Below are 14,782 nucleotides of genomic sequence, written 5' to 3'. Positions count from 1 at the left end.
GCGGGCCGGGGAGCGGGGGGGAGCCGCGGCCTCGCCGTGCGTGCGCCGCGGTGCCGCTTCCGTGGGGAGAGCCTGCCTGCCCCTATCGCAACGAAAACGCAGCCACGATATGAAATCACTAAAGCAGCCGCTGCGACCCTCATCCCGCTAATGCATTTCCCCATGAAAGTTTAATGGGTGCACCTGCACGTATTCCATCTTTCTTCCCCACATGCATTAATTCTCCCAGCTGGAAAAAAAAATACATAAATACATATGGCCAAATAGCTTAGTCACCGCTGCGAGGAGCCGAGGGGGGGCTCGTTCAGCGGCAGCCGCCGAGCCGGAGCCCCGCTACCGCCCCGGCGCGCCCTTACCGGCGATGCGGAGCACGGCCCGCTCGGCGGGGTCCAGCACGGAGCCGCCCTGGATCTTCCGCTTGGACCGCTCGTGCTTGGGCAGGTTCCAGGGCAGCGTGTCCCCCGGCGCCGGCGACACCGTGCCCGACTTCTGGCTCAGGTCGTCCTCGTCCGAAAAATCCGCGGAGGAAGACATGGAGCAGCGGTAGGACGCGTTGCCGGAGCTCTGCACAGAGACACACAAACACACACACACACACGGAGGTGGCGTGGATGGCGAGCCCACAGGCAGTGCCTGTCGCACCATCAGCGTGCCCCCAGCCCACTCCGCGTGGCTGCGAAAAACATCCRCCCTCTCCCCCCGAAAACAAGGAGAGGGGAGAAAAACGCCGCTCACCATTGCTGCGAGCTGGGGGTGCGTGCGGGTGTGCGACTCCGAGGATGCTCCTCCAAAAAACAGCCGGCCTTCAGTGAAAATGCATTTAGGAGGATGTATGCGGGAGGACTGTGGCCTGCGGCTAGGCAACCAGCTCACAAATGATCCTCTGACTTCTCCAACAATAAAGCCAGCAGCAACAAAAACCTTCCGGACTACAAATCGATAGTATTTGGCTCCCCCGCCAGGACGAGAAAAAGATTTGCCGTCACGGAGCTGCTGGTTAAAACATTAATGCGAAGCTGTCGCTAGCGAACAGCCCGCCGCGCCCGCCGCTGCCGCTTGCCGGGCCGCGGGTCCCCGCGCCCCCCGGGCCTGGCACGGCACGGCACGGCACGGCACTCGCCCTCCCGCCGCGCGCCCTCGTCCTAGCGCGGCTCGAGAACAGCCAGTTCCCGGTGGAGTGCCACTGCCTAGGAGGGGGAGGAAGGAAGGAARGAGGAAGRAGGAAGGGTGATTTCTCAGAGCAGCCCCTTTTGAAAGCCAGGCACAAAAGGCGGCCTTCAGGCGCTCTTCGCCGAGACAGCTTCAGCCACCGAATGATCCCGGGTTTTGGACTTTACGCCCGTTTTCCCAGCATATACAGCCAGCAGCAGCTACCCCCAAAGCGTGCTTCCAGAAATGTAAACAARGATTGATGCACTGCAGGGATAGGACTGCTGCCATTTCTGTTTTCCCCTGAAAGAGGAAACAGAGACGATTGAAAATATTTCTAAAGAGCTGATAGTTTGGTGAACAATTTTTTAGAATAGAGAATCCAACACAGGTCATCAGGACATGATGGGGGGTGGCTATTTCTTCTGCATTTTCTGATTGAAGAGACTTGTGGTTTCTGCCAGGGTACCTGACTGCAAAGCAACAGATTTAATTTGTGATTTAAGATGGGGGCTACGATGACAGTATTTCAACAGCGTAACCTGATACTGGCCCAGGTATGAGAGTGACATAAATTTTTTAGTGGTACGCTACTCTGCCTGGAGAGGTGTTTGCCTCCATACACTCTGTTTTGCAGGGGCAGTCTTCCTGCAGCCCATCTAGATTCCAGGTTTTTTGATACTAAAACTTTGCAGTCTTCCCCCCTTCTTTTTCCAGAAGGGCTTAAAGTGTGCCTTTGCCTACAGGAGGCATTTGTACTGTAACTGAGATCTGAGAAATTTTATTGATGTTGTCAAAACAATTTTACTGCAGATTTTTAGTTGATGGTCAAAYGAACTTTTGTTATTATTACATTAGGGATTATTTTTGTACTTTTGTAGAATTTTACTTATTTCAAAACACAGAAACTGCATAATGCAAAGTAGCAATGTGATGCACTATATGCTGTGTATACAGCTGCAATGATACCGGTTAAATATTCCACTAAATAAGAGGGTATCTCTTATTAGTGGACACCCCTCCAGACCTCATTCATTTCTGTTCCAATCCTCTTTTCTTTCTACAGCATTTTATGATAAATTTGAAAGGGGAGTGAGGGAATGGATTCATAAAAATAATTAACTGATTTTTTTTCAGAGCGTTATGATACAAGGACAGCATGAGATAAGTACAGAGAAACAGGAACATCAGAGGTCTGATTCCATCTCTGATTGTCTCCATAATTGTTCTAGAGTAAGGTATATTTTGTTGCTGATTTATATAATAAGATAAAACTCTGTAGAACTGCATAAAGCAGGATGGCCACATGCAGGTTTCTTCTCGATGGGAGCTGGAAGTGCACAGCTCGCTACAGGGCATAGAGGACCGTCTGCTCTAGCAAGTGGGGCAAACAGAGTCCACGATGTGCTTAGACAAGGATTATGTTTCTCCTGTGGCCTCTCCTTAGCTTCAGATTCTGCCTTAAAAGAGAAAATATTCCCTTTAATCCCAGCACTGTGCATCCTGCTTGAGACTCACGTCATCTATTGCCTATTCAACAACCCAACAAGATTCCTTCTTTTTTCAAAAGCCGCCCTAATAGCCATTCTTGTTTGGGGGTTGTTTTTTTGTTTGTTTGTTTGTTTGTTTGTTTGTTTGTTTTGTTTTGGTCTGCTTCAAAGCTTTGTGGCTTTGTATAATGACAGCTCCTTTCAGGTTTACTCCTACCTTAAGGATCTAAAAGAACTGTAAAACATTTGTCCATACACAGCACCAAATGCTCCACACCCTCTACTGAAATGTCAATTTTAGGAAAAAGGATATGGCCCTTCTGGTGAGCTGTGCTACCATAATGGAAGATAAGCCATGTAAGAAGACTTGAGCTCGCATATGTTTGAGAAATTAAATGGAATAGGCAGAGGTAGAGCAATCTTTGGCATCTACATGTATTCTAATCAGTTGTCTTCTTTTAAATTGTCCCTTCTATCTTACTTCATGCAGGTATTAACAAAACAAATGAACAAAAATCACTTCAGCTTATTAACTCTTCAGAAATCCTGTTATCTCATTTTTAGAAAAAAAGTAGGATGTTTGCAATGGAATTTTTTTAATAGCAAAATTTGGCATTAGTATGATTTCTTAGATGCAAGTTTGCTAACTTCTAGCTTAATTACAATCTACGTTTTTCTGAGCATGGAGATACTTTCCAACAGACCCTATTAAACACCTAAGTATTTTTAAGAATCTGGATTTGGAGTTCCGAAGATATTTACAACTGAACAACAGCTTTGCTTTGTTTGAGTAAATGAATAACTTGGGTAAGGCTGTAATTACTCTTTTGCCCAGCCACTGTTCACAACATGTTTAACACTCATTCCATTGGATTGTTTGTTCCTAGCAAATACATTTTCCATGCCATAGCAGTAAGTCCTGAATAAACATTCCATGATTATAGCAACTTATTAACTGATAAAAAAATCAGAACATCTATAATATCCTGAAAAAGATGGTTAGTATGTGAACAGATCTGTTATATTCTGTTAMAATCAAGATATGTAAGTCATTTCTGTTATTATTCTATAAGCACATTGCTGTATGCAATGAAAAACATTAATTGTTAATAACACACAACTCTTTTTTGGTCAGATGAGCGAACTGTCTTATATATCCACTAAAATATTGATCAGACATATCCTTACTTAGCTTACTCTGAGATTTAATGAGGGTCAGGGCTTGACCCTGCTTAGCTTGAAGGCCCATAAGGTCACAGCCCAGATGTATAGCTGCTTATGCTATACTTCTGATTATGCATTCCTCATGCTCATTAGTCTAAAGATCTGTATGTAGCCTCTATCAYTGGTCAGTGGTGAACTGCTGAATTCACAGTGTTTATGAATATAATATCATCTATTAGTGAAGCATCTATTTGTAAGCAAATCTAAGAGGCGTTTGTCTTCATATGAAGTACAAGATTAAACTTAATGAATAATTTCACCACCGGTACCGCAGGGGGGTGCAAAGTGCACGCACAAGCCTCACTGCTGCTTCTCGGGAGGGAAAGTCGTTAGCACTGGCAGGCATTTAGGAGAGCAGAGCTCATTTCTGCCAGTATCTAAGGGTTTCTCTGTAGTCAGGTGACTTGCGGCAGCTGTCTGAGAGCCAGGCCTGCCACTGTGCTGTAAAAGAAAGCTGTTTTTCAGCCATGGGGATGATTTCAAAGAAGTATGAGTACACTTCTCGTAAGAGGGATTTGGCCAAGTATCAAGCCACGTTTTCCTCTGAAAAGTGGAAAGGAAGGACAGACTGCCTGTCATGGGCAGGACATAGCCGAGGGTCAGGTGGAAGCAAGGCAGGAGAACGTGGTGCTGGATGTGGAGKGCAGCACTCAGGCTCGGGGTGGACTGTTGCTTCGCTGAGAGCACACCGCTGCATACCACCATAGCATCAGGTACAGTATCTCATCTTGCTTGTAATCCCTCTGGATTGTGGACATTTTTCCCGTACACAGAAAAGGCACAGCACCAACAGCTACCCGGTGAGGGAGAGCAAAGCTGGCACACAGCAGCACTGTACATCAGATCTGCCACACCTAAAGAGGAGCTGAGAGCCTCAGGGCGGCGAGCAGGTTCTGCACTGTCATTCCCCACGGGAGAAACATTAGCAGAGACCAGTTTTTAAACTCTATYCAGCAATCCAGAAGGCAAAGGGCACCAAGAGGCTGAATTATCGACATACCGCAAAAACCCTCCAACTTTTCTTATGATACGTGTCTGAGATTGTGCTGACCAGCTGCAAGCTAATAAAATAACAGTGTTATAGGTATCCAGCACTTTCAYATCTTATTGTGGAGAAAACCTTCTACTGCTGTGAGTCCTTTCATGCTGGATTAGGTTTTTGGAACCTTTTGGGCAGTACAGCTCAACATGCAATAAGCATCAGTGTTTGAACTTTACTGAACTGAATTTTACTGATTTGAATTTGTTTCAACAAAATTTTTCTTAATTTAAGCATATTAGTTGAGTATAATGTTATTTTTGTCCTTCTTAGGACAAAACAAGTTGACCATGAGCCAGCAATGTGCCCTTGTGGCCAGAAGGCCAATGGTCTCCTGGGGTGCATTGGGAAGACTGTTGCCAGCAGGTGGAGGGAGGTGATCCTGCCCCTCTACTCAGCCCTGGRGAGGCCTCATCTCGAGTCCCGTGTCCAGTTCTGGGACTCACCAGTATGAGAGAGACRTGGAGCTACTGGAGAGAGTCCAACGTAGGGCTACAAAGATGATCAGAGGGCTGGAGCATCTGCCCTATGAGGAACGGCTGCGAGAGCTGGGCCTCTTCAGCCTGGGGAAGAGAAGACTGAGGGGGGGATCTTATCAATGTGTACAAGTACCTGAAGGGAGGGTGTCAGGGGGACAGGGACAAACTCTTTTCAGTTGTCCCATGTGACAGGACAAGAGCCAATGGGCAGAAATTGAAGCACAGGAAGTTCCTCCTGACCATGAGGGGGAATTTCTTCCCTGTGAGACTTCCCTGTGGAGTCTCCTTCTCTGGATATCTTCAAGGCCCGCCTGGATGCAACCCTGTCTAACATGCTGTAGGTGACTCTGCTGAGCAGGGAGGTTGGACTAGATGATCTCCAGAGGTTCCAACCTCAACCATTCTCTGATTCTTAATATCTCAGATTGAATGATATTATACAGACCATCTATTAAAATAAAATAAATTAATAAATACAAGACAAAACCAAGATGACTAATTTTTTGCATTAAAAAATCTTTACCACTTTAACCCAATTATATGATAATGCAATGCAGAGTGCAAAACATCCAGTGTATGTAATCAGGCTGTGTGAGGCCGTTGGGACTGCATTTCTTCAGGATTTACAATTCAAAACAGACACATGAATGAGAGCGACAAACAAGAGCAACCAATAGTTTGCCTTAAAAAAAGAAAAAAAGAAAAAAAAGAAAAAAAAGAAAAAGTCTTCCGCTATTAAGGATTGAGCTGTATTATATGAAAATTCTTCCCTGGTTCTGTGCCAATCATTTACAAGAACATCCATACCTGAGAGTGCCTGCATTACCAGGATATACAAACATAACTACAGACTTTCTGCTTTTGTATTGCATGCCATAAAGCAAGAAGGAAAAAGCTGGAAGGCAAAACCACTAAATCTTAAACTCATGAGCATCAGGGGTCTGATTCTGTGTTAAACTACCTTTGTGAACACTTAAGCTTTTCAAACAGTGAGGCAATTTACTGATTTATAGAAACAATTTATATTCTATCTTTCTTTCTAAAGGCAAARTAAGATGGAAATAAGCACTCAGTGTTGATTATATCACATACATAACACGCATTTTGACTCTGTGATTGTAGTTATAAAAACCATTACTAAGCAAATTCAGATATTYTCCACAGGCTTTTAAAGAAGATGGGTCTTTTCCAGATGAAAGCAGGGCAGCTTCTACCATTCTCCCACTTTGAAAATCATCTTAAGGAGGCAACTTTCAGAGAAGAAATAGGTATTTGAGGACATAACACTCAAAATGAGCAAAGGACTAGATCCATATATGTACTTGGACATTCCAGTACTGTTCATAACATTAAACTGTGCCCACTAGTAACTATGCAGTTATATGTCTAAATGTCAACTGAGTTTTTTGTAGGAATTAAGTTGTCAGAAAAGCCCCAGGATGATCCAGTATCTCATTCTAAGGGACATAACACACTCCAGAACCTTCTCCAAGAATCGGTCCTCACCCTCTTCATAGCAGAGCAGAGACTACTGTTTCCTTTTGAACCATAAAAGAAGAGAAAAAATGGTTTACCTTCTTGCGTTAAGAAGCATGAAACCTAGATTCAAACCTTYATCTCCTGGCAACCAGCCTGGACACTATTCTATGAGGACCACTTGCTAAAGTAACAAAAAAGGATGCAAGAAGTCTTGTAACATGATGAGAAAGAGAGAGAAAGCATAGCGCTCCACACCAGGGCAAGCAAGCTCCCACTGGAAAGAAGAAAGAGCTGGATATTGACCCCCTACTGACCATTTATACATTCTTCATTAAGTAGTAACTGGGTAAAATACTGAAAGAGTCCCTGCACAAGTTATCTGCAATGGAAGCAGCAGAAACAGTAATGAACAGTACATCAGATTATGTGGCTTGGGAACCACCTCTCTCAACTGCACAGGTAAGGCCAATATCAAGTACTTATTGGTTTGTAGTGACACCATCTTCTAGCAGCTGCTCTCTAAGAAGAGAAATTAGTGACATATGCACAGTAATTGGAGTTCAGTTTCATTTACTTCAAATATCAGTGATTTTTTTCATAAGCAAAAAGTTGAGAGACTCTACAGCTGTACCTGTTAACTGTGAGATGAGCAGATGGGATCAAGTACTGCCAAGACAACCTCCACAGATCTCAGTGACTTCCACCAACCAAGATGACCCTCATAAGAGGAAAAGTAAAAAGTAATGCAGAAAAATGTTCCGCAGAGTGCCCTTACAAAACGTTGCTGTGCAAGGAAAACCTGCCTTTTTTTTTTTTTTTTTTTTTTTTTTTTTTTTTTNCTCCTGAGGAAGAGATTGGAAAGCAAGGCATATTTCCTGCTGGGTAACTGAGACCTGCTTATAAAAGGGGACCAAATGGATACAATTAAAACTAGCCATGTTGTGCCAAAGCCATCAGTTATCTTGAAGAGTTGCTTGGTAAAATTGTGCTAACAAAAATGCAGATTCTTGCTGAATCTTCCTGCAAATGAATCAGCATGACATCTCCAATATTAATTGCGTATTTTATCCATTTTACACTTCCTCTATACAAATTTTCAACATGAATTGTAGTATTTAATCTTGAAATAGCATGCCTACATTATAGAAATAGACAGAAAGGTACTAAAGGCTTTGCACATGGGAAAATAATATTTTGAGCTCTGAGTATCTGGGAAGCTACAGCAGGTGGAACAGGTATTTTAGTTGAGGTTTACGCTAAAATTGTTAGCAAGATAGAAACATTACTTCAATTTTAATTATCATTACTTGTTTCAAAGTTAATGCTGCATAGATATTAATATGGGAAGTAATCTAAAYTGTCAGGATTTCATGGTCTCAAAACTTCATTATTTTTGTAAAAGAAATGTGTATACTTCAGATAACTGCTGTGTATAGCCGTTGCAAAAATATCCCACTACTTGAAAAAAAAATTTGTATTAATTTTTTAATTGCAGCTATCTTTCATTCTTTCAGATTCCCCAAGTATGCCAGASAGAGAGAATAATGGGACTGAACACCAAAAGGCACAGACTTTTATCTGCTCACTAAACCCACAGGGCCAAGCAACTTAACAGAGAAAGAGCCCAGAGTAAGAAATCATTTAGCTTCAAATACTTTTCTCAGCTATCTAAACCAATCATTGTAGATTATAGATATTTTTAATAGTAAACTAAATTACTCCTGCTATAAAAGGTATATCTGAGCATCAAAGTATTCTGGACAGAAAAGAGCAAATTGAAGATTTATATAGCTTTTTAATCTCCAATGTGCAGAGGACATTTTCAAGAGAAAAACTTAAAGGTCTTAGAAAAAAATTTAAAATAACATAACRAAAATCTAAAACAGTTGTAATGATATTATGCTTTTAGTGACAACTGTTAACAATCCTGACTGATATGTTTCTCTCCTTTTRGAATTAAATATCCATGTGCTCTTTGGAAGCTGTTTCAAACCAACATTTTAGAACACAAAACTTGATCTCACAAATATACATTTTTATAATTATACAAATGTTAATAATTAAGTTGCCAGATTTTTTTTCCTTAAAAAAAAAAGAAAGAAAGAAATCTGTTTTCAGTTGACAAATCATACATTTGGTTGAAAATATTCCCTGTCCAGGGTTTTTCCAGAAAATTCTCAGTCACAGGCTGACTGTGAGGCCTGAGATCAAGACTAATTAACATACGCACTATTTTTTTGTCAATGCTAAAAATAATCCTGATGACCTTTTTTTGGAGGACTCTCAGCTTTGGCATAGTTGCTTCAAATCTGAATATCATTTATGCTAGGCACAGGCCTTTTGCCATGTCTGTCAAAAATCTGTTTAAATTTGTCAAAGTGATAAGCCTTTGAAATATTAAATATCATCTGCTATCCCTGGCATCAGGGAGTATAAAGTAAACGCTCTTAAAATCTTAGTTTTGATCTCTYTACTTTGATTAGAAAGCTGCTCCAGAACCTGATGTTGTCTTGATTAGAAGTAATTTCCCTCTAGTTGCCACCTGAAATTTATTCCTGGCCTTCTGTTTTTGCTGYGCGATCGCTCAAATAGCTTTTGTGCTTCCTTGACGTGTTCCTAGTTTGCATCGTACCTCCTCCCAGCTTGTTCTGCTCTCCGGCTCCTTTTAATCTCTCCTCAGCTGTTAGTCCCCACCATCCAACAACCCTGCCTTGCAGCAGGCCCGGTTTGATTTAACTGTTCCTAGGACCTACATAGGCACCAATGTGATTTTATCAGGACCTTTTAAAAAAAAAAAAAGAAAAAGAAAGAAAGAAAAGGTCATGTTTGAATTTATTGGCTAAAATTTCTTTGGGTTGGCACTGGGTAAACCAAGAGGTCTTCCAGGTGCCAGGCCGGGGTCCACCAGCCCGGAGGGACTCCCGGCTCTTACCTCCGAGCGCCGGGCAGCTCCCGCTCCCGCCGGGGCGCAGGGCGCGATCCTCCCTGCGCGCGCATCCCGGGGCAAGGCTAACCTTTCCATCTAACAGCTGCTGGCGGCATTTGCAGGCTGACGGCAGTGCAGGGAAGAGGAAAGGAGAGCAAGGGAGGCCCCAGAGCAGGAGGCCGCTGCCGCTGCGCCCCCAGCGCCTTGCACAGCGGTGCTCAGCCAGCAAGAGGAAGAAGCCGGGAGATCCGAACGGAGAGAGAGGACAAACGCAGGAACCGGCGCGCTGCAGGAAAGGGCTGGAGAGATGCACCGGGACTGACAGGCTAAGGGACAAACCCCGAGACCGGCTGAAGCTGGAAGCTCAGCCGGGCAGCTGGAGCGGAAAAGCAGAAGCGCTCCGGCGGGCGACAGGCTGGGCRAGGGCTGGGGGAGGAGACGGCCCAGCAGGGCAACGCTGGCCCCAGCGACCCTCCTCGGGCTCACGGGAGGGCACGAAACCTCTCGCGGCTCAGCAGAGCGCCTGCGGCACGGCCCTCCTGCACCGACGGCGCTCGGAGGCCAACGGGGCCGAGGCGGGCGCAAGGAGCCTCGCGCGGGAAGGCGGCACGCGAAAAAGCGCCTTCCCCCCAGCAGCTCGGTGTGAAACCAGCATTTCACCTCGCCTCTGCCATTAGCAGATATCCGAGAACAGCTCTAGAAAAAAATGCCTCGTCCCCAACGTTAGTGGTTCCCACACAGGAATACAAATATTGTCTCTTTTTTTAATTCCAACAGCGGAAAACCCTGTAGCAAAACCTGCTGGTGAACCAGGCAGCGAAACCTTGTTTCTAAGTTTCTCCGGTTGCCAGGAAATTAAATGTAGAAAGCKCCTGTTAAAATACTTGCGGTAAACTTGCAAAGTCAAGTGCTACAATGTTGCCAGATCCCAGACTCAGGTTTCACCACCCAGCCTTAACTCAGCCTCTTCCCTGGTGCGAGCCCAGCGATGTGGTCCCGTACGGCTACACCCGCTGCGTYCGCCTGTATCTAGGGCAGATGACGGGTGATACTCGGTCAATAAACACCAGTTCGGTGATTTGTTTGGTCCGCCCTTATTCAACGGGCAGCCCCAGGACTTAAAAGTATTTCACAGCATTCAAATGCTGATCTGAAGAAAGATTTATTTAATTTTTTCAAAAGCTTTTTTGTTGTGCTCCTCACTACAGTGCTATCTGACTGCTTCATAAATATTAATGATTTTTCACATTACACAGGAGAAAATCTGGGATTAAAAGGTCGGTTTTGATACCTAGGTTAAACTGGGATCCTAGGGAACTGATTTTTCAGAGTTATTAGAATTATATGCCATTAACGCTCAGACCACAGCACATATGGAGTTCAGTGGTGAATAGCAGATCCAGAACTTTTATAAACCCAGCTACGTGCTTTAAGTCTRGCACTCAGAAAATGGAGGAAAAAGAATGTTTTAAGGCACGCATTCAGCATCACAGAGTGACCTTGTGCCCACCCCTAATTCTCCAAGGCAGCACTCGCTGCTTTTTAAAGAAACAAAAGAGCCCTTCTCYTACTGCCGTCTCCTGTATTACTCATTTACACAATACCCAACCTCAGTGCATCAGCACTCCTACATGGAACAGTCATCCTAGGAGCACTTCCACCAACAATAAATACGGCATACATCCTGTGGAAAAACAGTATGCTAGCACACAGCTAAACTCTATATGACAATGCAGATGCATAACAGAACCAAACTAAAGCTGCATGTGCAACCTTAATTCCAGCACTCCCTGTCTTTGACTACCTGCCTTTGCCAAACTATTCTTTTAACATAATACTCATGTGCAATGTTATTTATAATTGCTAATAGATAAGGGAGTCCCTTGCTATATAAAGATATAGTGTTTATACGCTGCAGTAGGATGTTATACAATACAGCTCTGAAGAGTGACTCTTGTGGCAACGAAGGAAAAGGAAACATCTGCATTTAGACTTGTGATTACTGTGCATCAGTGAGACAATTACTGCCCATTTTAAGTTGTGCAAACAWCATCATCATAACAAAATCATGGCTAATGTAGGATTTTTTTCTTTAACCTACCTTCTGGAAAATTTACTGTCTATTTATAAATATTTACATAAAACTTATTGGTAAAACTAAGACTGCAAACACATTGTAGCAGCCTGGGTTTATCTTATTAGCTCTCATGGACACTGAGATTTAAAAGCAAGAAATTCAAAACAGTTAAATGTTCAGTTTCTCATTGAGGGTATACTGTATACATAAAGTAGAATTTTGTCAGTGAGCATAAAAGCCCAGCTGATAGAAATCATGGCAAAATTACAGTGGCAAAAAATGTATTATTAGACATATTTCAAGACARAATTTTAGTAAATTCTAAATTTTAATATAACATTTCAAGAATACTTTATCTCATTCACTTCTAATTTATGGAATGTTAGCTGACAACCAGCTCAGAGAGCAATGTAATGCTAAGTCTGGTTCATCACGAAGCAATTGCAATCTGAACAAGAACGTTATCTGCAGTTTAGATGTGGCAGACCACCATACTGGTAAGTGATGTCAAAGGTCTCTATCTGATAGTAAGTGCTATTTTTACATCAAAAAAATATAAATGGTTATGCTGTTTTTTTTTTCCTCCCCAAGCCTGGCTATGCTGCTCTCTTTTTCTGAGATGACAAAACAAAACGGAAGTCAGTCCCAYCCTACAACAAGGATTGAAGTCTTGGCTTCATGCTAGTGGTGTACTTTGATCCTTATTCAACAGTTTAGATCAGACAGAAACAGCCTGGTTTAAGCTTTCATTCCATTTTCAGTGAATAAGAATTTGCRCTGGGAATGAACATAGATACAGGCAAAATGGAAATTGTATAGAACTAGTTGGAGTTATTAAGACAAAACCTGTTATATTAGAGGAGTTTGCCAATAGGTGTATTAGGTGCAGGAGCATTTTAAGCTGTGTATAGAAGAATACTGTAGGCTTGATCCTGCTAAGTAATCCTGTCAGTCTAAGTAAACGCACTCAAGCCAGGTGTGATCATCCCACCACAGAGAGCAATTAATTCAAATGACCTTAACTTTCTGAATAAGAAGTAGCAATGAGGAGTCAATTAAAGTGCTCCAAATGTGGATGATGTGCAGTTAATAGCTACTACATTTATTTCTATGTGTTTTTATTTACAGGTCTTACACATATCAACAATTATTAGTACTAATGCAATTTACTCTTTCTTTTGCACTACATTAAATAAATGTTACAACTCATCCACAGGAAAAAAAAATCACTGGAAAGACAACTCGACAATCATTTAAAATCTCACGCTAACTCTGAACATATTATCATTGTGTTTTAATGAAAACTATTTTTTTAATTTGTAAAAACATCACCTCCCTGATCTAGTGAAACCCACGGTAATAAAACTTCAAGAAATGCCTTAAAAAATCTAAACTACCTTGTTGCTGGGCAAAAGGGATGGAAGAAACATGCAATTGCTACAATTGCAGTAGACAAGCTGCAGGGCGGAGAAGAAAAAGCAGCCAAGAGGAAATCAGGGGCACACAACAAGGGAGGAGGTCACAGAAGTGAGCAGAACTGCAGGAAAATAAAGTCTTCATGCAAGATTCTTGAAAGAGAAGAGTTCATCAATGAGGAGTTATTTACTATATACATATATATATATACACACAYATATATATAAAAAGCAATAAAACACCACAGCCCAAGAAATAGATATAAAAATCTGTTTGGACTGCATGTTTGGATACAGAAGAGGTATCTTGGAAGTCAACCTAATGTCCACTGAAGGCTTTCCATTTATTTCAAAGATGAGAGGATTTAGTATTTACAGTAATATTTGCAAAGATTTTGGGCACCTAATGTAGGTGCCTAGAAGTATCGTCAAAATTGCTTAAGATGAATAGGTGCTTAACTCTTGTTAAAAACTTTAAGAATCAATCACCTAATCAGCTCTCTTAGGCGCTTCTCAAAATCTCCATAGATACCTTTTAGGTCTTAAAGCAAAAATGAAGTCCTTGTTTCCCTTTTGATATTTATGTGTTTCCTGCACTTCTTCATTGTGGTAGCAGTCAGATCATCGTGCATGTGTGTGTGTGTGTGTGTGTGTGTTTCTGGAAGCTCACAGCTTTGTCATACATTGTGAGCATGTTCATATAATGGTAATAACAATATTGAAGGTGAAAGATGATATTACACTTCTTTGCCATATTTACACTTAAATATAATTCACAAAAGACAATCTAACACAAGCAGATGCCTCAAAAGAAAAGAAGCTAGAAAAGTGATCTGAAGATTAAATAGCTTGGAATTAGCTATGGTTTGTGCAGAGTGATGAGTAATTTGTATATTTGTATATTTGTCATTTAAAGATCAGGTAAAGTACATCATGGTATTGGAAAACTAGTAAATAGCTCCAAATTAAGAATAAAGGAAAATTAGCAAAACGAAATGAAAATTATTTAATGAGGCCAAAAAAAAAAAAAAGAATAAAGGAAAATTAGCAAAACGAAATGAAAATTATTTAATGAGGCCAAAAAAAAAAAAAAATTTAAACCCTGTAGAATAATTTTAACCAAAAAAAAAAAAATTTAAACCCTGTAGAATAATTTTAACCATGTGAAGAATTTCCTCTCAAGTAAGCTGAATGAGAGCTAACAAGGCAGATCTCTTCCGTAAAAGATTCAGGATTAGATGTCTAAAAAAGAATCCCGTAAGTGTTTTTCTTACAGAATTGTAATACTGCTTTTCTCATAATTTTTTTTAAATCCAGATTTAAAAATAAAAGCAAAAGCCAGGATAACTTAATAAGGCTGGCATGGGACTGTTCATGGTTTTAGAGGCATTACAAACTGATTAATTTTGCTTTCAAATTTGCATCATCAGAGTCCTTGCAGTGCAAGCTTCACTTCAGTCATGCAAATAGTTCCCAGTAGAGCTGCAAGAGGCTACTCACTTCG

General features: G+C 41.8%; 1 protein-coding gene across 1 annotated transcript in view; it reads right to left on the bottom strand.

Annotated features, from left to right (window-relative positions):
• The window catches only part of DST (dystonin), a 300,486-nt gene that overhangs the window by 266,690 nt on the left and 19,014 nt on the right, over positions 1-14,782 (bottom strand). The window contains exon 4 of the mRNA XM_085324897.1: positions 357-564. Within this exon, the coding sequence (XP_085181023.1) occupies positions 357-564 (208 nt within the window). The remainder of the gene's footprint in view (positions 1-356; positions 565-14,782) is intronic.

This window comes from Rhea americana, unplaced genomic scaffold (genome assembly GCF_003343005.1).
Source record: "Rhea americana isolate MKP2758 unplaced genomic scaffold, rheAme1 scaffold_94, whole genome shotgun sequence".
Lineage (NCBI taxonomy): Eukaryota > Metazoa > Chordata > Aves > Rheiformes > Rheidae > Rhea > Rhea americana.
The sequence above is the reverse complement of the archived record's forward strand: the minus strand, read 5'-3'. Positions and strand labels throughout refer to the sequence as shown.